At 40.0% G+C, this 22,239-nt stretch overlaps 1 protein-coding gene across 1 annotated transcript; it reads left to right on the top strand.

The window, feature by feature from the left end:
* The first annotated feature begins 79 nt into the window (after positions 1-79).
* Positions 80-21,019, top strand: CENPN (centromere protein N). Its single transcript, XM_045533290.1, has 11 exons — positions 80-259; positions 1,940-2,120; positions 8,110-8,155; positions 8,984-9,043; positions 9,350-9,426; positions 11,519-11,695; positions 13,956-14,057; positions 15,318-15,381; positions 16,978-17,090; positions 19,910-20,027; positions 20,295-21,019. The coding sequence occupies exons 2-11, from the start codon at positions 1,950-1,952 to the stop codon at positions 20,375-20,377; spliced, it is 1,011 nt and encodes a 336-aa protein (XP_045389246.1). The 5' UTR covers positions 80-259; positions 1,940-1,949; the 3' UTR covers positions 20,378-21,019.
* Positions 21,020-22,239: the final 1,220 nt, after the last annotated feature.

Here is a 22,239-nt window from a genome sequence, read left to right as displayed (position 1 = left end):
AACAGAACCAACAAGCCAAGTTTCGTGACTGACAGTAAACTTGACTTAAACAACCTTCTCTGCTGAGGAGAGTGACGCTGGGTCTCGGCGAGTTTCACTTCCGTCGCTCCCTCCAGGGGACCCCTGTGCGCAAGGCACAGTCCAAGCATTGGCCTCCGGGGGGCGGAGCCTGGAGGCGGCGGGCACTGCAATTGGTGGCTTCGAAGACGCGGCGGGCGGGAACAGCTGCTGAGGAGTGAGAGGCTGGAGATGTGGGCCGGTAAGGGAGTCCTCGGCCGTATGGGATTGGGGCCCGCAGGGTGGCGGGAACCTTGAGGGAGCCAGATCCCACGTCTCTGAGGCCCCGTTTTCGTGACTGGCGCGCGTCCTAAGGCGGAGGATCGGCGCTAGCTCTCGGGGTGGGGGGGAACTACGGTAGACGGTGAGGCGAGAGCGGGCGGAGACGCTGGGGCGGCCGTGACGTCACTTCCGCCCGTGGTGGGGCGGGGCCGAACTTACGCGGACGCGCGTCTGCGCGAGAGCGTGTCGGGTCGTCAGGCGACTGGCTGCTGGGTTCTCAGAGCCTCAGGTTGCCCCGTTGCCCACAACTGGGGTTTTGTTTTGGTCTTGAGCTCATCTCGGCTTCCTTCCTTTTTGGTCTCTGCACCTGTCGAGTTATTCCTTATGCTGCCTGTTCCACTCTGCAGCGGTGTGTGTCTACAGGCCCTTCTTTGTCATGCGTTCAGCGAGTGTGTCTTTGTGCCACGCTCTGTACCAAAGCGCCGGGAAGTACAAAGAAGGTTTAAAAATAGTCACAGGGGAAACGTTTATCATAGGGCTTCCCGACTTTATTGGTGAAATTGGGCACACCCTCCCAGATTTCTTTAGAATGGGGTTCTGCAAACCTTACCCAGAATGCTACATCTCAAACCCTATATGCGCCCTCCCTCCAATTTAATCTTCATTTTAACGGCTACCCCAACCCCAACTGTTGTGAAAAGTGTTGGTTTGGCCGGGCGCGGTGGCTCACGCCTGTAATCCCAGCACCCTGGGAGGCCGAGGCGAGAGGATCGCCCGAGGTCAGGAGTTTGAGATCAGCCTGAGCAAGAGCGAGACCCCCGTCTCTACTAAAAATATAAAGAAATTAGCCAGACAATTAAAATACATAGAAAAAATTAGTTGGGCGTCGTGGCGCACGCCTATAGTCCCAGCTGCTCGGGAGGCTGAGGCAGGAGGATCGCCTGGGCCCAGGAGTTTGAGGTTGCTGTGAGCTACGATGATGCCACGGCACTCTACCTGGGGTGACAGAGTGAGACTCTGTCTCAAAAAAAAAGTGTTGGTTTAATGTTTCACTGACTTAATCCTGCCCAGGTTATCTCCGCAGGCCTACTGCTTAGAGAGAGTATATAGTCACTCATTCCACAAGCATTTATTAAGTTCTTGTGGTCCCCAATCCCCGGGCCGCGGACCAGTCTGTGGCCTGTTAGGAACCCGGGCGCATCACTGCCCGAGCTCCGCCGCCGCCCCCTAAGCCGCCTCTGTGGAACAATTATCTTCCATGAAACTCAGGAACTGGGTTGCACAGCAGGAGGCGAGCGCCAGGCTAGCAAGGGAAGCTTCATCTGTATTCACAGCCACTCATTGGCCGCATCACCGCCTGAGCTCTGCCTCCCTCCCCACCAGCTTCGCCTCCCCCTCCCCTGTGAAAAAACTGTCTTCCATGAATCCGGTCCCTGGTGCCAAAAATGTTGGGGACCCCTGCTCCAAAATATATCTAAATATTTGTATACAGCTTAAGGACAAAATAATTAAATCTTCATGCTGAAACTGTTTGCAAAGTGGCTCAAAAAGGTAAACATTTGGGTGTTTGACTTACAAATCAAAATCCCAGCTTAAAAAATAGGCTGAAAAATGTTGTATTTGGTTAATACTTTGTTGTGCTGTTTTTGTTTCATTAAAGTGCCAAAGAGATGGATGAGACTGTTGCCGAGTTTATCAAGAGGACCATCTTGAAAATCCCCATGACTGAAATGACAACAATCCTAAAAGCGTGGGATTTTTTGTCTGAAAATCAACTGCAGACTGTAAATTTCCGGCAGAGAAAGGAATCTGTGGTTCAGCACTTAGTTGAGCTGTGTGAGGTAACAATGTTACAAGTGATTAGTCTTGAACAGCGTGCTAACCCTTTGGGTTTTTCTTTCTTCTAAGTCCAAAAGGGATGTAAGCTGCTAAACTGTGAAGTGATGAGGGCTGTGTATTACTGTAGTGTAGCGAATGTTTAATTGGCTTTCTCAACTTGGAAAGAGTGTTTACAAATCAATAAGAAGGAAAAAGTGAATACCATGAGAGAAAAAAAATCAATGCAAATTAAAATAATGAGCAGTATTTTTTCCTTATATTTTTAACCTAGCCAATTATCAAAGATGAAAAGATAACACATGTTGGCAAAGTTGTGAAAAAAGAAACACTCTCTCTTTTGAGTGTATTTATTTACTTATTTGCTTTTTGTTGTAATATGTTTTCAGATTCTCAGAAAAGTTCCACGTGTAGTACAAAGAATTCCTATATTCCAGTGTACCCTTCCTTCAATCATACTTTTTGACCTAGCAATTCCACTTCTGGAAGTTTATACTGAGAAAATAATAAAAAAATAAGGAGGTATATATAAATAATCCTATAACTTATAAATATTTATATATTTATAAAATTTTCATATATACTTACATTTAATATATAAATATGAATATTTATGTATTTGATTTTCAGATACCTATTGACATATTTATATTTAAATAAAGATGTCAACTGTAGCGTTGTTTTTAAAACAAAAAATTGGAACAACTGTATGTAGGAGACTGGATAAATAATGATATATCCAATAACAAAATAATCTAGATCTTTGTATACAACATTAAAAGAAACTACATAACATACATACATATAAATATTTCTATGTAGAGCTGGAGCTCTATGTTCTCAGCTGAAGCAATTTTGTCCCATGTGAGACATTTGACAATGTCTAAAGACGTTTTTGGTTGTCAGTACTGTGGGGGGGGGGTTGCTACTGGCTTCTACTGGGTAGAGGGCCAGAGATGCTCCTTAACATCCTAAGACAGCCCTCCACAACATAGAATTATCTAACCCAAAATGTCAAAGGTGCCAAGGCTGAGACACCCTGGTGTAGAAGTCTAGGATGCATAGCAGACTGTTAAATATGGCTGGCCTAGGGAGCATGGTGGTAAGAAAGAGAAGTATTTCACTTTTTACTATGCACACTGCTATACACACTAAATATTAAAAAAAAACCAAAAACACAACTTTTCATTTAAATATAAAATTCTTGCAGAAAAGTTATTGTCTAAATATATGTATTTTCACAAACTGAACACACCCATGAAACCAATACCCAGATCTAGAAACATTACCATTGCTATTGTTCCCTACCCCAACGGTACCAACTACGCTGACTTCTAACAACATAGATTAGTTTTGCCTGCTTTTGTACTTGACATAAGTGAAATCATACCTTATGGTTTTTTGTATCTGGCTTCTTTCACTCAACCTTAAGGTTGTGATATTCAGCCACATTGTTGCACGTAGTAGGTTGTTCACTGGCATTGTTGAATTCCATTATGTAAATACATGAGTCATTTATCTACTGTTTATGAGCATTTTGGTAATTTTAAGTGTTTGGCTATTAGTACTGCTGTGAACACTATGTACTTACCTTTTGATGAATGTATGTACTCATTTCTGTTTGGCAAATAACGTAACGGTGGAATTGCTATTTTCTAGGATGTGCATATACTCAGCTTTAGTAGATAACACCAAAGAGTTTTCCAAAGGGGTTTTTCCAGTTCATACTCAACAGCAGTATGGAGTGGAATCTTTGCATCAGTGAGAACAAGCATACTGCGCTTTGGTAGATAACACCAGACCGTTTTCACAGGGAGTTGCACAACATTGCACTCCCACCACCAATGTATGAAAGTTCAGCTCCATGTCCTTGTCATAGTTGATATTTTTCCATCCTTCTCATTTTAGCCCTCTGGTAGGTAGGTAGAGATTTTTCACTGTAGTTTAATTTGCATTTCCCTGATGACAAATGATGTGAAGAATTATTTCATGTGTTTATTAGTCATTTGGATATTCTCATTTGTGTTGTCTGTTTAATTATATGCCCATTTTGCTACTGGATTGTCTTTCTTACTGAGTTACAATTCTTCATATAATCTGATTAAGTGCTTTGTCAGATAAATGTATTGTGAATATTTTCTCCCAATCTGTGTTTGCCTTTTCACTCTCAGTGATGTCTTTTCATGAACGTAAGTGTAAATGAACTTTTTTTTTTCTAATGAGACAGAGTCTCACTCTGTTGCCCGGACTAGAGTGCAGTGGCCCAATCATAGCTCACTGCAGCCTCAAACAGCTGGGCTCAAGCAATCCTCCTGCCTCAGCCTCCCGATTAGCTGGGACTATAAACACGTGCCACCACACCTAGCTAATTTTTCTATTTTTTTGTAGAGACAAGGTCTCACTCTTTCTCAGGCTGGTCTCAAACTCCTGGCTTCAAGCAATCCTCCTACCTTAGCCTCCCAGAGTGTTAGGATTATAGGCGTGAACCACTGTGCCCAGCCTTATATTTATAATCATAGTTCAACATTTTCCTGTAAAATATGGCAAATTAAACAGGAATTTTTGTTACACTCTGTGAAAACCTGATAAAATAGCAATAAAGGATTATTTTTTAAGCATAAATCCCCAAGGCCAAAGAAAAAAGGAGACTACAGCAGATAACAGATAGCAACAAAATTTAGGATGCTGGAAAACAGAACAAATGGTCATTGAATTAGTAGAATAGAGAAAGTGGAAATCTGACTACTTTGAATTCCATATACTCTTCCAGAAAAGCAAAGAGAAGGGAATATTTCCCAACTCACTCTGTAGGGCCAGCATTCTCCTCACAACAAAACCAGAAAAATACATTACAAGAAAAGAAAAGCACATGTCATTATCTCTTACAAACATTGATATAATTGTTCCCAACAAAATTTTAGCAAATCAAATCCAATATATTAAAGAATAATACATTATGACCAAATGGAGTTCATCTTAGGAGTGCAAGGTTGGTTCGACATTTGAAAATCAATCATTCTAATTCATCATATTAGTAAATTAAAAATATATATGATCATCATTATAGACACAGGAAAAGCATCTGATGAAATACAACATCTACTCCTTAAGAAAACTTAGCAAATGAGAAATAGAACTGATAAAGGGTATGTATTAATACAAAAATCCTATAACTAACATCCTGCCTAATGTGAAGAACTGAATGCCTTCCCTTTAAAATCAGGAATAAAGCAACAATGTCTACTCTTGCCACTTCTGTTCAGTGTTGTATTGGAAGTTCTTGCTGGTGCAGTCAGGCAAGAATAAAATAAAAGCCATCTAGATTGGAAGGGAAGAAGTAAAACTGTTTTTATTCGCAGGTGGCATGGTCATCTACGTAAAAACTCTAATGGAATTTACAGGAAAAAAAGGAACTAGAACCAATAGGCTTAGCAAGATTGTAGGGATATATATATATTTATATAATTTATGATAGCATCAAAAAGTATGAAATACTTAGGCCTACAGCTGACAAAAGATGTGTAAAACCTACATACCAAACCTAGAAAATGCTGCTGAGAAAAATTAAAGAAGACCTAAATAAATGAAGAGAGACTGTGTTGTTCACACATCAGAAGTCTTGATGTTGTTAAGATCTCAGTTTTTCCCAGATTGATTCTGAAATTTATATGTAAATGTGAAAGGCCCCTAATAGTTAAAATAAGCTTGAAAAAGATAAAAGCTGGAGAACTAAGACTACCTGAATTCAAAATGACTTATAAAGCCAGTGTCATCAAGACAGGGGGTATCTGAGTCCATTTTGTGTTGCTATAACAGAATACCACAGACTGCGTAATTTATAAAGGAAAGAAAGTTATTTCTTACAGTTCTAGAGGCTGAGAAGTTCAAGGTCTAGAGGCCCAAATCTGGTGAGGACCTTCTTGCTGCTTTATAACATGGCAAGAGAGCACATGCACATGTGAGAGTGTGAGAACACACGTATGACCGGGCACAACCACATGTTCGAACTGGCAAAAGGAGCCAAACATCCTTTTGTCAGGAACCCACTGTCGTGATAACGGCATTAATACACTCATGAGGGCAGAATCCTAATGACCTAATCGCCTCTTAAAGGCCCCACCTCTAAACACTCTTGAATTGGGGATTCCTTTGGGGGGCACATTCAAACCATAGCGGGACGGTGTTGGCAAACAAATAAATCAAGGCAACAGAACAGGGTCCAGAAGTAGACCCCCATATTATATGGTTAACTGATTTTTTACAAAGCTACAAAAAGCAATTCTGTGAAAAAAGGATAATCTTGTTCAACAACTGGTGCTGCAATAATTGGATACCCATATTCCAAAAAATGAACTTCAATCCATCCCCAGACCATATAAAAAAATTAACTCAAGGCCGGGTGCAGTGGCTCATGCCTGTAATCCTAGCACTCTGGAAGGCCGAGGCGGGCAGATTGTTTGAGCTCAGGAGTTCGAGACCAGCCTGAGCAAGAGCCAGACCCCGTCTCTACTAAAAATAGAAAGAAATCATATGTACATCTAAAAATATATATGGAAAAAAATTAGCCAGGCATGGTGGCACATGCCTGTAGTCCCAGCTACTCAGGAGGCTGAGGCAGGAGGATTGCTTGAGCCTAGGAGTTCGAGGTTGCTGTGAGCTAGGCTGATGCTACAGCACTGTAGCCCAGGCAACAGAGTAAGACTCTGTCTCAAAAAAAAAAAAAAAAGGAAAAATTAACTCAAAAATGCATCCAATACCCAAATGTCATACCTAAAACTATAAAACATGTAGAAGAAAACAGGAGAAAGTCTTTGTGACCTTGAATTAGATTAGATACAACACCAAAAACACAATCTATAAAAGAAAAATTAATTGATAAATGGTACTTCATGAAAATAAATAACTTCTTTTCTTTGAAAGCTACTATTAAGAGAAAGCTACTAGCCACAGACTAGTAGAAACTATTTCTAAATCATTGTATCTAGAATATATAAAAAAATAAGAAAACAACTCAATTTAAAAAATGGGCACAAAGTTTGATTGAACACACACTTCCTCAAAAAATACATGTGGATGGCAAATAAACACATGAAAAGATGTTCAAAATCATCAGTCATTAGAAAATGCAAATTGAAACCACAATAAGATATCCCAACAGACTTATTAGAATGGCTAAAATTTAAAAGATTCATCATAATTAGTGGCAGCTGGGATGTGGAGAAACTAGAGCTCTCATACACTGCTGGTAGGAATCTAAAAAGGTACAGCACTTTAGAAGTCAGTTTGGCAGTTTCTTAAAAAGTTAAGATGCATGTTTACCATGTGATTCGGCCCGTTCCCCTTCTAGGCATTTACCCAAGAGAAATGAAAAATGTACTCTAATGGTCATAGCAACATTATTCATAATAGCCCCAAACTGGAAACAACCCAAATGTGTATCAGCAGGTAAATGGACAAACAAATTGTGATACATCCATACGATGGACTACTACTCAGCAATAAAAGGAATGAACTCTGGTTGCCTCAGGACTAGGGGTTGGGAGGGAGAGAGGTGGAGGCAAAAAAGGGTGCAAAGGGGAATAAGAAAGAGGCACGAGAGAATTTGGGGGGACTGGTGGGTATGTTCACGATTGTGATTGTGGTGACAGTTTCATGGCTATATCCATAAGTCAAAACTTAACCAAATTGTATACTTTAAATATGTGCAGTTTAATATATAACTACACCTCAATAAAATTGATTTTAAAAAACCAAAAACTCAAAAGCAATAAATGAGGAATAAATTGTGGGAGGATGGTTGTGAGTGCCTGGACTGTGACATGAATCAGAAGGTATACCTGTTGGTTAACAAGAGGACATAGATCCGAGACAGGTTGTCAGTAAATTACTGAGAGGGTGCTAATAATCTGTTCTCACTAATCCTAAAATGTGCTTTAAATGGGGTAGAACCAAACCTATCACCACGATTACTAAATAATTTATCCTCTTTTTCAGGAAAACAATGCAAGTCTCAATGACGCGGCCCTTTTAGACATCATTTGTAAGTTTTGGCAATGTGTACTTACAGTGCACAGGGACAGTTTTAAGCCAGAAGGATGGTGGGTAGGGTTGAACTTGCTGACTTCCTAGGCCCATTTCTACTCTAAGGTACTCTCACGTTTGTAACTCCTGAAGGGTGTTTTCTATGCCATATGTTTATTCATTCGTTTGTTCGTCAGACATACTGAGTGCTCGCTCTGTGCCAGGCAGTTAAGTTTAGACTGGAGACAACAACAGTGAACAGGTCCTTCATTTCAATAAGAATCTAACTGGGGAGACAGGCAACATATAGATGAACATCTGAGTATACAATGTGACCTCAGGTAGCGATGAGTCCTCTGACAGGAACTAAAGCAGGGCGACCGGGGTAGGGTGGACAGGGTGGGCCACTCTGAGTGGATTGCAGAATGAGGTGCGGAAGGAGGTGTGGAAGGAACTAGAAGAGTCTCCAGGCAAAGGAACGGCTGACGCAACCATCAGTCACGTGGAGCCCAGCATTCCTTGTCATGCTGGGTAGACGTGGCATTCTATGGAGCAGGCTTATGGGGAAATAGAACAAATGGGCCAACTAACATAACAATAAATGCTAAAGCAGAACTGTATTATCTAGGTCAGTTGAATTGAGTAGTTACGATTTGTTTTATTTGTATGAAGTAAATTTAATCCATATAAAGTTTATATTTTTGAATAAAAATCTGTATACCTAATTTGTGAATTACTGTTATTTTCCCCAGTTTTATATTATTAAAAATATCTATTTATAAGCACATTACTTCAAAGTTCTATGATATCATACTAAGTAGTAATATAAGCCCTTCTCGCCTCTCAGATACTCAACATCATCGGCACCGGAAAATTTGGGATGTTTTTCAGATGAGTAAAGGACCAGGTAATATTTTCTGTCTTAACTTGAATACTTGTATTTGACATTTTGGCAATTTAAAAATGAATAGCAGTATGTCCCTCTTAAATCTCTTTGCTTTCAAAATGAGGTGATTATTTATGACTCATTTAAGCAAAATCAGAAATATATGTGGTAGTGCCGTGTCAGAGGTCCTAGCAGCATTTGTGTGACTTAATCATTATGGCTCTGGAACTAGATAAAACGCTTAGCTTCAGGGTTCTTTGCAAATGTATTTATTAAAGACAGTGTAGCTCCCTTAATTTTTCTTTTTTTTTTTTTCCACTTTGACAGGTGAAGATGTTGATCTTTTTGATATGAAACAATTCAAAAGTTCATTTAAGAAAGTTCTTCAGAGAGCATTAAAAAATGTAAGCATAAAATTCATCTGAATTTACATGAAATTCAATTTAATGACATCTGTTCACATAAAATTTGCTACTATCTTGTTTTTTCATTTGTAAGAAATTCAGTTAGTAATATTCCATACTGTTCTACTCCATATCAAAGATATACTCTAAATAGTATAAAAATTTCCCCTCTTCGCTCACCCATCCATTCAGCATTCAGGGCCTGGTGCTTCTTTCTCAAGAGCAGTGATGTCCAGTAGAGCTCTCTGCACTGATGGATGTATTCTTTTTTATTTTTTATATCTCAGAGACAGGGTCTTGCTCTGTTGCCCAGGCTAGAGTGCAGTGGCCCAGTCATACTTCACTGTAACCTAACACTCCTGGGCTCAAGCAACCCTCCTGCCTCAGCCTCCCGAGTAGGTGAAACTGCAGCACACCACGACGCCCAGCTAATTTTTTTAAAAAATGTTTATAGAGACAGGGTCCCACTGTGTTGTCCAGGCTGGTCTTAAACTCTTGGCTTCAAGTAATGCTTCCACCTCAGTCTCCCAAAATGCTGAATTTACAGGTGTGAGCCACTGCACCCAACTGGAAATGTTCTATTTCAGCACCGTCCAGTAGGCTAACTAGTAGCCACATGTGGCTACTGAGCACTTGAGAGGTGGCTAGTGTGACTGAGCACCTGAATTTTTAATCCTGTTGAACTCTAATGAATTTAAGTTAATTAGCCACATGTGGCTAGTGGTTCCAGTAATGGTCAATGCAGCTCTGAAGTACCCTTGATTTTATAGGCATTTTGCTTGTATTTGCTTTTGTAATGTGAAACAAAGAAGCTATGCAGAGTAAGACCTTCCATTCAAGCCCGTAGAGGCCCACCAAGCACCTAACGGTGCCAAGCTCTGTGCTTGTCACTCGGGAAAGTCAGACAGCCCTGCACCTGCACGCCCCAGACTGGGGAGCCTTCCTTGTCTGCTGCACCAAATGCATTTGGAAAAGCAGCTAGATAAAAAGTGGGCAGAGTTTGTAGTGCCAGCAACCACCATAACAACCCACTTTTCCTGGAGTAAGATCCGAGAGGGAGGAAATAAAGAGACGTGGGCAAGCCAAGTGCACCTGTCTCAAGTTCCTCCTTTCCAGGATCCTAGCTCCAAGGGGAAGCTGAATCAGGGTGAGCTGATAATCCAGGACCAGGCTATTAAATTCCAGACCAACTGGCAATCATATTTAAAAGTTTAGAAAGGCCTGTATTTCATCCACAAAATGGAAACCAAATAAAACGTCCTGTATTCTCACCACATAACATTCCTTTAGAGTAGTTTTTAGCTTCTGAGCTAAATGCACAAAAGCATTAGTGTTAGTATATTTTTAAGCCCATTACTACATAGAAATCTTACTGTTAAACTTTATAGTGCACGCTAGGTCTGTACTAGGTGCTGAAAAGGCTTCATTATAAAACAGGTGTCTCATTTATAAGGCTGCCTTCATAAACTCCTCCAAGTGGAGGAAGAGTTTTCAGGACAAGCTCAAGAAATTATTGAAAGATGTTGATGTCATACCCTGATGGTAGCTTTTTAAAAAATTTTTTCTGACCAGGCACAGTAGCTCACGCCTGTGATCCTAGCACTTTGGGAGGCCAAGACAGTAGGATGACTTGAGCTCGGCAGTTCAAGACCAGCCTGGGCAATATAGTGAGACTCTGTCTCCACAAAACATCAAAGAAATTAACCAGGCGTGGTGACACATGCCTGTAGTCCCAGCTACTTGAGAGGCTGAGGCAGGAGGATCGCTTGAGCCCAGGAGTTTGAGGTTGCAGTGAGCTATGATGACATCACTGCACTCTAGGCTAGGCAATAGAGCATGACTCTGTCTCAAAAAAAAAAAAAATTTTTTTTTCTTCCAAAAGACTCTGCAAGGCATAAATGTGTCTTTATAAAACAATCACAAAACATTTTCCCAAAAATTCCTAAAACACTGTCATGAAAAGTAGGAGAAAATGTTGCCAGGTCTCAACCTGTGTGCAAAAATATAGTAACATTGTTTGCCCCTAAAAAGCACCTACAGTTGGTGCCATGATGAGATACTAATTAAGAAACTGAAATCTTTCTTTCATAAGGTAACAGTCAGCTTCCGAGACGCTGAGGAAAATGCAGTCTGGATTCGAATCGCCTGGGGAACACAGTATACAAAGCCAAACCAGTACAGACCTACTTATGTGGTGTATTATTCCCAGACCCCATACGCCTTCACTTCTTTGTCCACGCTGAAGAGCAACATACCCCTTCTGGGTCAGGTAGGAACAAGCTATTGTAAGCTATAATATTTTATTATCCTTATCTCAAAGGTCTATGTAGGTTTAAACTGTTCAATAAACCTTTGATATAGAATACCACTTTTAATTTTTTTCTTTTTGTTCTTTTTTTTCTCCTACTTTCTCTCCCGTCTCTCTCTCTCTCTCCCTCTCTCTCTCTCTCTTCATTAATTTTTAATTCATATTCCCCTAAACTACGAGCAGGAAATGTTGTTATCTATAATTGGGAAGGTGCCGTAAGATATTAGTTTGGAACTATTCTTTATTGTCTTTTAATCTATAAGTAATGCATGCTTAACGTAAAAAATACAACCATTAGCCGGGCATGGTGGCTCACGCCTGTAATCCTAACACTCTGGGAGGCTGAGGCTGGAGGATTGCTTGAGGTCAGGAGTTCGAGACCAGCCTTAGCAAGAGTGAGACCCTGTTTCTACCAAAAATAGAAAAAAAAATTAGCTGGGCCTGGTAGTGCGTGCCTGCAGTCCCAGCTACTGGGGGCCTGAGGCAGGAGGATAGCCTGAGCCCAGGAGTTTGAGGTTGCAGTGATACCTGGGTGACAAAGCAAGACTTTGTCTCAAAAAAAAAAGTTAATCTTCAAAACTTCATACCCCTTTTCACTATCCCATTCACCTAAAATAACTACTGCTAAAGTTTGCTATTTCCTTTCAAAAGATGTTTTATTACAAAAGGCAGGGTGGCACATATGATTTTGTAATTTCCTTTTTTAACTTAATAGAACATTTCCGTGTGGTTACATATGAAAATACCTCATTGCTCTTTCATGACTGTATAATTTTCCTGTTTTCTTTTTTGGAGACAGAGTTTCACTCCATTGCCCTGAGTAGAATGCTGTGGCGTCAGCCTAGCTCACAGCAACCTCAAACTCCTGGGCTCAAGCAATCCTTCTGCCTCAGCCTCCCGAGTAGCTGGGACTACAGGCATACGCCACCATACCCGGCTAATTTTTTCTATATATATTTTTTAGTTGTCCAGATAATTTCTATTTTTAGTAGAGACGGGGTCTTGCTCTTACTCAGGCTGGTCTCAAACTCCTGACCTTGAGCAATCCTCCCTCCTCGGCCTCCCAGAGTGCTAGGATTACAGATGTGAGCCACCACGCCCGGCCTAATTTTCCTATTAACGAACATTATTTTCATCTGTACCCATTTTCCCCACATTCTGTGCACAAGAAGACTGCTGTACCATAAGGACCTGTCCAGAGCCTGCTTCTCTTTATGGTTCTGCCTTTGGTGTCACGGGCTTCCTGGCATCCTTCCCCAAAATAAGCCATCCTTAAATTGGTCTGGTGACTGCTGCTATTACTGTTAGCACTCACAACTACAATGGCACCTTAGAGTGGTTCCAGAGCTACCACTTCCGCTGGTTGTGGGGCCCCTCGGCCATCCTGGCTTGTCATCTGTGCACTCCTATGTCTCACAGAGCTGGGTGGAGCAGCAAGCACTGTGTTGTTGGGACCAAGTGAGCTGCGGGGTGCCTGTGGGTGTATTTGCTTGTCATTTGAGTGCCTTGGTTATTGAAATGTCAGAAAGACTGATGCTCACTTCTCTTTCCCTTTAACACTTAACACTACTTCTTTACATTTGGGGTCTCTTCCTCCATGACACAGGGTGGTCTTTCAACCACTTACAGCCAGGTGAGTATACCCTGCCATGGGTAGTTTAAACATTACCCCAAAGGCTAATGTTCATTTCTAGTGTGTATCTTAAGACAAACTTATCTCCATTCTCTAGATCCATGTAATATCTTATCCTAGTAATTCTGTTTCAGTCTTCTAATTTGTTTCCAAAATGACAGGAAGCTTTTATAAATTACATTTAATACACACTTTTTTCTTCAATGTTTTCCCTAAAGCATACATATTTGCGTGTTTGTGTGGCAGTATCATTATAGTATTAGATGACTGGTATTCTAAAATATTAACATTTTGAGGATTCATTGTTTATTCCTAAGTCTGAACATGATTTATTGTAACTGCTAACTCTAAACAGAATCACTTTTCTGTTTAAAGGTAGACAAGACTGCGTTTATGAGACTTAATGCCATTAACCACTTTTTTGTTTTTGAAGCTGAGTAACAGGCTGTAAAATTAAATTTTCTGGATTTCTTTTCACTCTTAAGTTGAAACTATTCACTGACTGCAGCTCCTACATTTTACTTTGACAAATATTATAAACACAGAGGCAGAAATCCTAATAATAGTCTTGCTAATTTTCATTTCAAGGCACTGACAATTGCTAGCAAACACCATGAGATTGTGAAACTGGACCTGAGAAGCCGGTATCTGGACTCTCTTAAAGCTATTGTTTTTAAGCAGTATAATCAGGTGAGCCAATCAGTGACTCTCTTTAAAGTTAAATCTTCATTTTCTCTTTTACACAGGAGTTAGAAGCCACCGAGAGGTAAGAAAGTCCACCTCCAGCAAGAGATCACTTTAGGTATTATTGTGTGGAGAAAGCTCTCAATTAGTTAACATGAAAAGAAACAAAATAATTTCTCAATATCATCTTTTTTTAATCGTATTATGTTTTATACCACTCATTAGTCATTGGAGTCTATGTTATAGATCCCAGTTTCCAAATCAGCTATTCCAGTTAGTATTTATTTTCTCTTTAGAATAACTTGACACTATCTTTTGAAGCTAAATATATTATTCTATTTTGCCAGAGAGAAGTATAATTAATTTTTCTGTCCCATCAGTCTAGCAGGTGATATAGCAGTTGGAATTAAAGGGGAAAGCATTGGTTTATTAAGTCCCACAATTTATGTATTTGTAAAAACATTTGGATGTGTTGTTCCTCTCTGATGACAAGAATGGCTCTGTCCTTACTCACAGGCTCAGGGATGTTTTTTCCTCTATATGGCAAATGTCTGCTCGTGTGTTCAGACCCCTGTACGTGGATTGTTAGTGCTCTGTGTATATCTTTGAACCCTTAAAGATGTTATACTTATGTATTTTCATCTGTTCTAAGTAGAAAGAAGTGATGGCTCTCTGCAAGTCCCTCTTTAAAGAAAAAAGTCTAACAGTAAGAAGTTAGATAATGATTTGCTCCCCTAGCTGCCCCCTCCCACCGAATTGATACAGATTGTTCTGCTATAATGTGACAGTTGCATGCCTAGGAAAATTCAGATTATTGAGCACTTAATTATAAAAACAATGGCTTCAGTGGGGGAACATGGGAGAAGGGATCCAAGAGATTCAGAATTACAGTAGGAAAGCTATTGTTAAAAAAAATCTGTTTTTTCGGGTTATAAAGATACAGCTGTGAAGCTGAAACATCACATTGCAAATCCTGCCTTTGATTCCTCTAGCTTTTGCACTCACCATCTATATTCTTCCAGATCCATCTTTATGATAACAAAGTACAGAGCTCCTCAAACAAAACAGCCATGCTGCAGGGACAGCAGCCTCCTGTCAACATCCTGCTCTAGGAGAAATGCCCAACTCCACCAGGATGTGGCCTCGAATGTCTCTTTATCAGAAAAAATATTTTCCATACTTTTATGTACTAAAACCAGTTAATATCTATACTTCAAGATTTACCAAATTAGTAAGACATTCACTTTTTTCTTCTTTTTTCCCTAGAACTTTGAAACTCACAACTCTACAACACCTCTACAAGAAAGAAGCCTTGGGCTACATGTAAATAGTATGTGTGTTTTAATATAAAATATAAAACTGAATTTTGGAAGTACACTATTCCCTTATAGATTGCTGTCACTCAGTAAAACATATATGTACTGGGATCCTAATTCAAAACTATTTACTGCTTTAAGAAAAATTGAAAATTAAATATCTGTTGAAGGAGAAAAGCTAAGCTACCATAGGTCTCCTTTAGAATTTACTAGAATGACAATAAACAACAAAACAATAACAAAAATTAGCTAATATTTGTTGAGCATTTCTTTTGTGACAATCACCATGCTAAGATGTTTATATAATTATTTCCTTAATCTTCACAGTAGTGCCATCAATAAACACTATTCATCAGGAAACTAGGTTTCAGGGAGGATTGCTAACTCTGTAGGCAAAGTGACACAACTAGGCATGGCAGCACGAGAAGTGAAATTTGGGTGTCTGAACCTGGATCCCAAGATCCAGATTAAGGTGCTCTTAATGGGCTGGATAAACTTCTTGAATAAGCAAGATTGTGACTATACTGCTACTCACAGATGACATGAGTCACTCCTAGAAAACCCAAGAGAAAAGGGTATAGAACTACTAAAGTGAATTAGAAAGTTCATAAAAGTGGTGGGGTGCAATATAAACTTAACAAAAAATGAAAAGTTTCCTATCTTCTAGTAGTGATTTGGCAATAAAATGAAATGGTACAGCAGTTATAAACTAAACATTTTTATGATTTATGCTGTTGATTTCATGTTAAAGAAAGCAAGGCCAGGCATAATGGCGCATGCCAGCAATCCCAGTGCTTTGGGCTTTGGGAGGCTGAGGTGGGAGGATCACTTGAGGCTAGGGGTTCAAGACCAGCCTGGGCAACATAGCCCAGTCTCTACAAAAATCTTTAAAATTTTTCTAAAAATTAGCCAGGCAAGGGGGCATGCACCTGTCGTCCCAGCAACTGAGGAAGTTAAGACAGGACAATTCCTTGACAGGAATATCATGCTACAGTGAGCTATGATCATGCCACTGCAGCCTGGGTGACAAAGCAAGACCCTGCCTCAAAAAAAAAAAAAGAAAGAAAGAAAGAAATTAAAAAGTAGGATACAAAATTATATGTATTTTATGATCCCAGTTTTAAAAAATACAGCCAGCATAAGCAATATAGCGAGACCACATCTCTACAAAAAATAAGAAAAATTAGATGGGCATAGTGGCACGTGCTAATAGTTGTTAGGTTGAGGCAGGAGGATTGCTTGAGCCCAGGAAGTTCAAGTCCAATACTGGCAAAATAAAATATACACACATACACACACACACACACACACACGTATACACATATGGATCTTTAGTTTTGCTTATTGTAAAAAGAACTAGACAGAAATATACTAAAATGTTAACAGTACTTATCTCTAGGTGTTAGAATAATGGGTGATTTTTTATTTTCTCTTTTATAAGCATGTACTTCCCAACTTTTCTACAATAAGAAATTATTACAATCAAGAGAAGAAACAGTAAACATTATTTTTAAGTTATACAGTTTGAAAGGTTAGGAATGAAAGGAGGATAGTTTTAAGGATAAAATATATTCCTAACATCTGTTTTATTTGAAATCTTCCACCTATAGTGGATTCAAGGATCATTCATGAAAACGCAATAGAAAAAGAGAGAGTCCAAAGAGTAACTCAAGAAACTTTTGGTGACCATCCTCAACCACAGCTAGAATTTGCACAATATAAGGTAGGACATTGTAACAAACATTAACTATAAGTTACCGACATTAAAAAAAAAAGCTGTAAGTGGAAAACAAGACTAAAAAACTGTTCCTTTTTCATTTATCACTTCAATTTTATATAATAAATTTTTGAGTTAAGTGGACCTCTTTATTGTAGTATAGGTTCCCCTGTTAACAAAGGAGATCTTTGAAATTGTGGATTTGCCTTTTCATTTCATCTGATATGTTAATTTAGTAATGTATAACCGGCTGTGATGTGTATATTTGAGGGGAAAAAAATTGTAGGTGATGCCTTTCTAGCCGATCTGCACCTAGAACGGTACTTGGCACATAGGAGGTGTTCATAAATACTTGTTGAATAAAAGAATGAATAAATAAGTCTTGCATAGCCCAGTTGGCATCACATGGAGAAAAACCAGTAACCTAGACACTACTACAAAAGTAGCTCTTTCCAGAAGTATGCCACTGCCTACCGGGAAGGCCAGGTGGGTGCTACGGGTGTTTAAGCAAGCCCATTGCCACCATTAGAAAAACTTGAGGTTTATATATATTATCATCGCTCTAATCTGAGTCCATGCTCATACTCGTAACACCCTCCTCCTCTCAAACCCTCTAATAAAATTCTTTCTGTTTAGCCTTTTCTACAGCTACAGGTGACACTCTGAATCTGCCATTGATATGCTCCCTTTGGCCCAAAACCTGTTTGGTTTGATTTGTTTGTTTTTTTTTTTTTTTTTCTTTTGAGACAGAGTCTCACTTTGTTGCCCAGGCTAGAGTGAGTGCCGTGGCATCAGCCTAGCTCACAGCAACCTCAGACTCCTGGGCTTAAGCGATCCTACTGCCTCAGCCTCCCGAGTAGCTGGGACTACAGGCATGAGCCACCATGCCCGGCTAATTTTTTTGTATATATATTTTTAGTTGGCCAGATAATTTCTTTCTATTTTTGGTAGAGACGGGGTCTCACTCTTGCTCAGGCTGGTCTCGAACTCCTGACCTCGAGCGATCCACCCGCCTCGGCCTCCCAGAGCTAGGATTACAGGCGTGAGCCACCGCGCCCGGCCTGGTTTGATTTGTTTTTAGTGGGAGAAAGTGACTGACACCTTTCAAGTTGGGTTCCCTTAATGGCAGATATTAACCCCAATCCTTTAAACACCTCTGAATCTAAGAGTGGTTCTCAAAGTGTGGTCCCTGCACTAGCAGTATCAGTATCACTTGCACTAGCAGTATCAGTATCACTTGGGAATGGGTGAGAAATGCAGATTCTTGGCCCCACCCTAGTCCTACTGGATCAGGGAACATGGTGCCCACCAATCTGTTCTCACAAGCCCTCAAGCTGATTCTGTACACTAAAGCTGGAGAGCCACTGGTCCAGGACACAGAAGATGGATACAGGAGTTTGATTTGCAGAACTTCCCTTTACACATCTTAGAATGGCTTTATTCTGTAAGTCAAGATGCACATTTATTCATCCCTGCAACTAATTTTTCTCTACCTTTTCTATTTTGAAAACTGTCAAGGGAGGCCAAGGTGGGAGGATTGCTTGAGACCAGGAGTTTGGGACCAGCCTGGGCAACATAGTGAGACCCTGTCTCTACAAAAAAATAAAAAAATTAGCTGGCCACGGTGGTGCACGCCTGTAGTCCCAGCTACTCAGTAGGCTGAGGTGGGAAGAGTGCTTAAGCCCGGGAGTTTGAAGCTTCAGTGAGCTATGATGACACCGCGGCACTACAGCAGCCTGGGGGGACAGAGTGAGACCCTGTCTAAAAAAACAAAAACAAAAAGAAAGAAAGAAACAAAGAAAAGAAAAATGTCAATCAAACCTTCAGCAAGAATAGTACAATGAACATCCACTTCTCTTTGCGTCAACTCACCAATTGTTAACATTTTGCCACATTTGCTTTCTCTCTTTCTTTATTCTGAACCATTTGAGTTAGCCGCACACATTACTCATCCACCAAATATTTCAGCCTACTGCCTCTAAATTTGAGGGATCACTAAGTTAAAAAAAAAAATTGAAATTTAGAATCTAAATAGCCAAGTACCTATTAAAGTACCATCACTTGGCTACTTGGGAACAGATATTAAGGAATTGTTTTAGGTATGGTAATGGTACTGGGGTCCAGTTTTTAAAGAGTCCTTTCACATCTCTTTGATACACACTGAAATATTTACAGGGAGAATGTATTGGTATCATGGATTTCCTTCAGAATAGTCCAGTGGGGGTGGGCAGTAGGGAATGGGAGGGAATGGAGGATAACAGGTGAAACGAGACTGGCCGCGAGCTGACAATTATCTCAGCTGGGTGATGTGCATGTGGGACTCATACTGTGCTCCTTACTTTTGTGTATATTTAAAATCTTCCATAATAAGAAGTTAAAAAGAAATCTTAGCAATAACTCAAAAGATGTGGTATTTTTACATTGATATGGTAGATTGCAAAAGGTAGCACTAGTTTTCCACTAACTGTAAAGAGCATCTAAGGGCAGAACTGACATTCAATACCTTTTCTGCGTCAGGCACCATGCACGCTGGCACTTTGTGTGGGATATTGTTTAATAAACTGGTTGCCCTCTAGGTTTGCAGTTAACAAATTGAATGGTCTCTACCCTGTTAATCCCTGTATTTCTTGATGACAAGAATTAAAATGAGATTAACAGAAATAAAAGAATTAATGAAATGTGTGATCTGATTTTATATTTTGCCATTCCAACTAATATATTTAATAGTCACTTATAAATATATTTGTCTCTCTTCCGCATTCTTTCCCTCTCTCCCTCTTTAAAAAAAAAAAAATATATATATATATATATATATTTGTTAACAGCTTGAAACGAAGTTCAGAAATGGAAGCATCTTGGCTGAGAGAGAAGAACCCCTCCGGTGCCTAATAAAATTCTCTAGCCCACATCTTTTGGAAGCATTGAAATCCTTAGCACCAGCAGGTGAGTCGTCAGCTTATTTTTACACGCTAGAAAAATTAACAACATACCTCCATTCAATCCTCTCTGCTGACTGATTACTTTGGAGTCCCCCCCGTGCCTCCAGTCTGTACCCCTCATGTCCTGTCTTGCATATTCTGCTTCTGTACTTAATGGGGGACAGAGGGAGTGAGGGGGGCCCATGATCCACCATCTAATCTTGACCATTTTTAAACTGACTCAAATCCATGCCCTTGTGATTATTTTAATTTTATTTTTTTTTAATTTCAGGTATTGCAGATGCACCACTTTCTCCACTGCTCACTTGTATACCCAACAAGAAAATGAATTATTTTAAAATTAGAGATAAATAAGATGTATGTGATTTTGTACGCACAGCAGTTCCTTGACTATGTTGCACACATTTCAGTTAGTGGCTCACTCTACACCTTCTGTCTATAAACTTGCATTTTATAAATTAATCCTTGGTATTAAAAACTTAGAGATGTTCATATAATGTTAATTGTTGGGACTGATTCTTTCCCCCTCCACAATATCCCCCCTCGTCGCCATATTCTGCTAAATGTAGCAGTTGTGGGCATTTGAGATGTGACAGGACATAGACGTACATGGCTCCACGCTTGATCTTGACTGCCTGGTGCTCTGAAGTCAAGCACATGGCACAGTGGTTGAGAATGCTAGGTGTCATGTCTGGTGTCCTTTTTTCCACTCCTGCCTCTCTGCGATCCTGGTGAGGCCTGATTCCAACTGCTAGTTTCCAGGGATTTTTTTTTCTTAAGCCTTGGATCACGTAAAGAGGCACCAAGAAACTATACCCAAGTCAATACTTTTTAGGAGAATCATAAAATTGGTCTGTTCAGAGCATAGAGTTGGATCCATTAAATTATTATTGCAGGAGTTGCATATTCAATGACACAGTTATATAAAATAACGCTCTCGTTGTAAATATGATACTTTTCATAATCTGTTTTATCATACAGGTAACATTCAAACTGACCAATATTATACTGATTTGTGAATAAAGACATTGAAAAACTGTACTTCACTTCTTTTGATGAAAATCCTTCAGTGATCATCACTGAATAGCTTGTATTTTTATAATAATATTCTAAAATCTATTCCTAGGCCAGGTGCAGTAGCTCACACTTATAATCCTAGTACTCTGGGAGGCTGAGGCAGGAGGATCTCTTGAGGTCAGGAGTTTGAGACCCCCATCTCTACTAAAAATAGAAGAAATTAGCCGGGCATGGTGGCACACACCTGCAATCCCAGCTACTCAGGAGGCTGAGGCAGGAGAATTGCTTGAGCCCAGGAGTTTGAGGTCGCTGTGAGCTAGGCTGACACCACGGCACTTTAGCCCAAGCGACAGAGAGAGACTCTGTCTCGAAAAAGCTAAAAGAAAATAAAATCTCTTCCCTATTTTGTTCCAGAGAGGCTTGGCGGTGATAAAAACATATAATTATAAAATTAAAAGTTGAAGAAATCTGGGCAGATGGGAGGACATAAAAAGAATAGACCAGAATAAAGCTAGGGATGAGATTACTACCTAAGAATGTACTAGTGCCTCTCCAGCTGGCAGAAGATTGAAAATTTAGCATGGAGCCTGCCAGTGGTCAAAGCAAAGAGAAAATACCAATTTGTGAATGAATATATTTTAAAACTGGCACATCACTTACTTTTGATGAAAATCAAAGAGGCTTAATATACAGACGGTATGAATACCTTCAGAAAAGGGGAACAAAACAATGCTTTATAATATAATGGTATTGTCTACAGGTTCTAGGTCATCTTATATGAAAAGCTGGATGCTTTTAGATTTAATTTAATTTAGAAATGGCATAGACACTTCAGTTATCCCCGAGTGAGTCACTGAGTCTGCAGGGACTTGATGCTAATTTCTTTTTGACAGTAGTCACGGTTTGGGGCATCTTTCCCCACGTGCACACCCTTAGCAGGTCCTTCTGCCCAGTGCCAGAATGCCTGTGTTAGGTCTGCACAGGGGCTCTGTGGGTTCTGGAATGGTTTCTCACAGGCTCACAGCCCTCCCTGGTGCTTGACAGGAACGTGTAAATGGAGTCTGAACAGGAAAGACACTCGTCCTGTGATCCAGCCTATAGTGGTACTACGTGAGGCTGCACCCCGTGGCCCTCCCAGACACAGGCTCCTGCTTAAGGAAATGAGGACCGGTTGAGAGCTCACTGAACTCTTATCTCTA

The sequence above is a fragment of the Lemur catta genome, chromosome 20 (assembly GCF_020740605.2).
Source record: "Lemur catta isolate mLemCat1 chromosome 20, mLemCat1.pri, whole genome shotgun sequence".
Classification (NCBI taxonomy): domain Eukaryota; kingdom Metazoa; phylum Chordata; class Mammalia; order Primates; family Lemuridae; genus Lemur; species Lemur catta.
The sequence above is the reverse complement of the archived record's forward strand: the minus strand, read 5'-3'. Positions and strand labels throughout refer to the sequence as shown.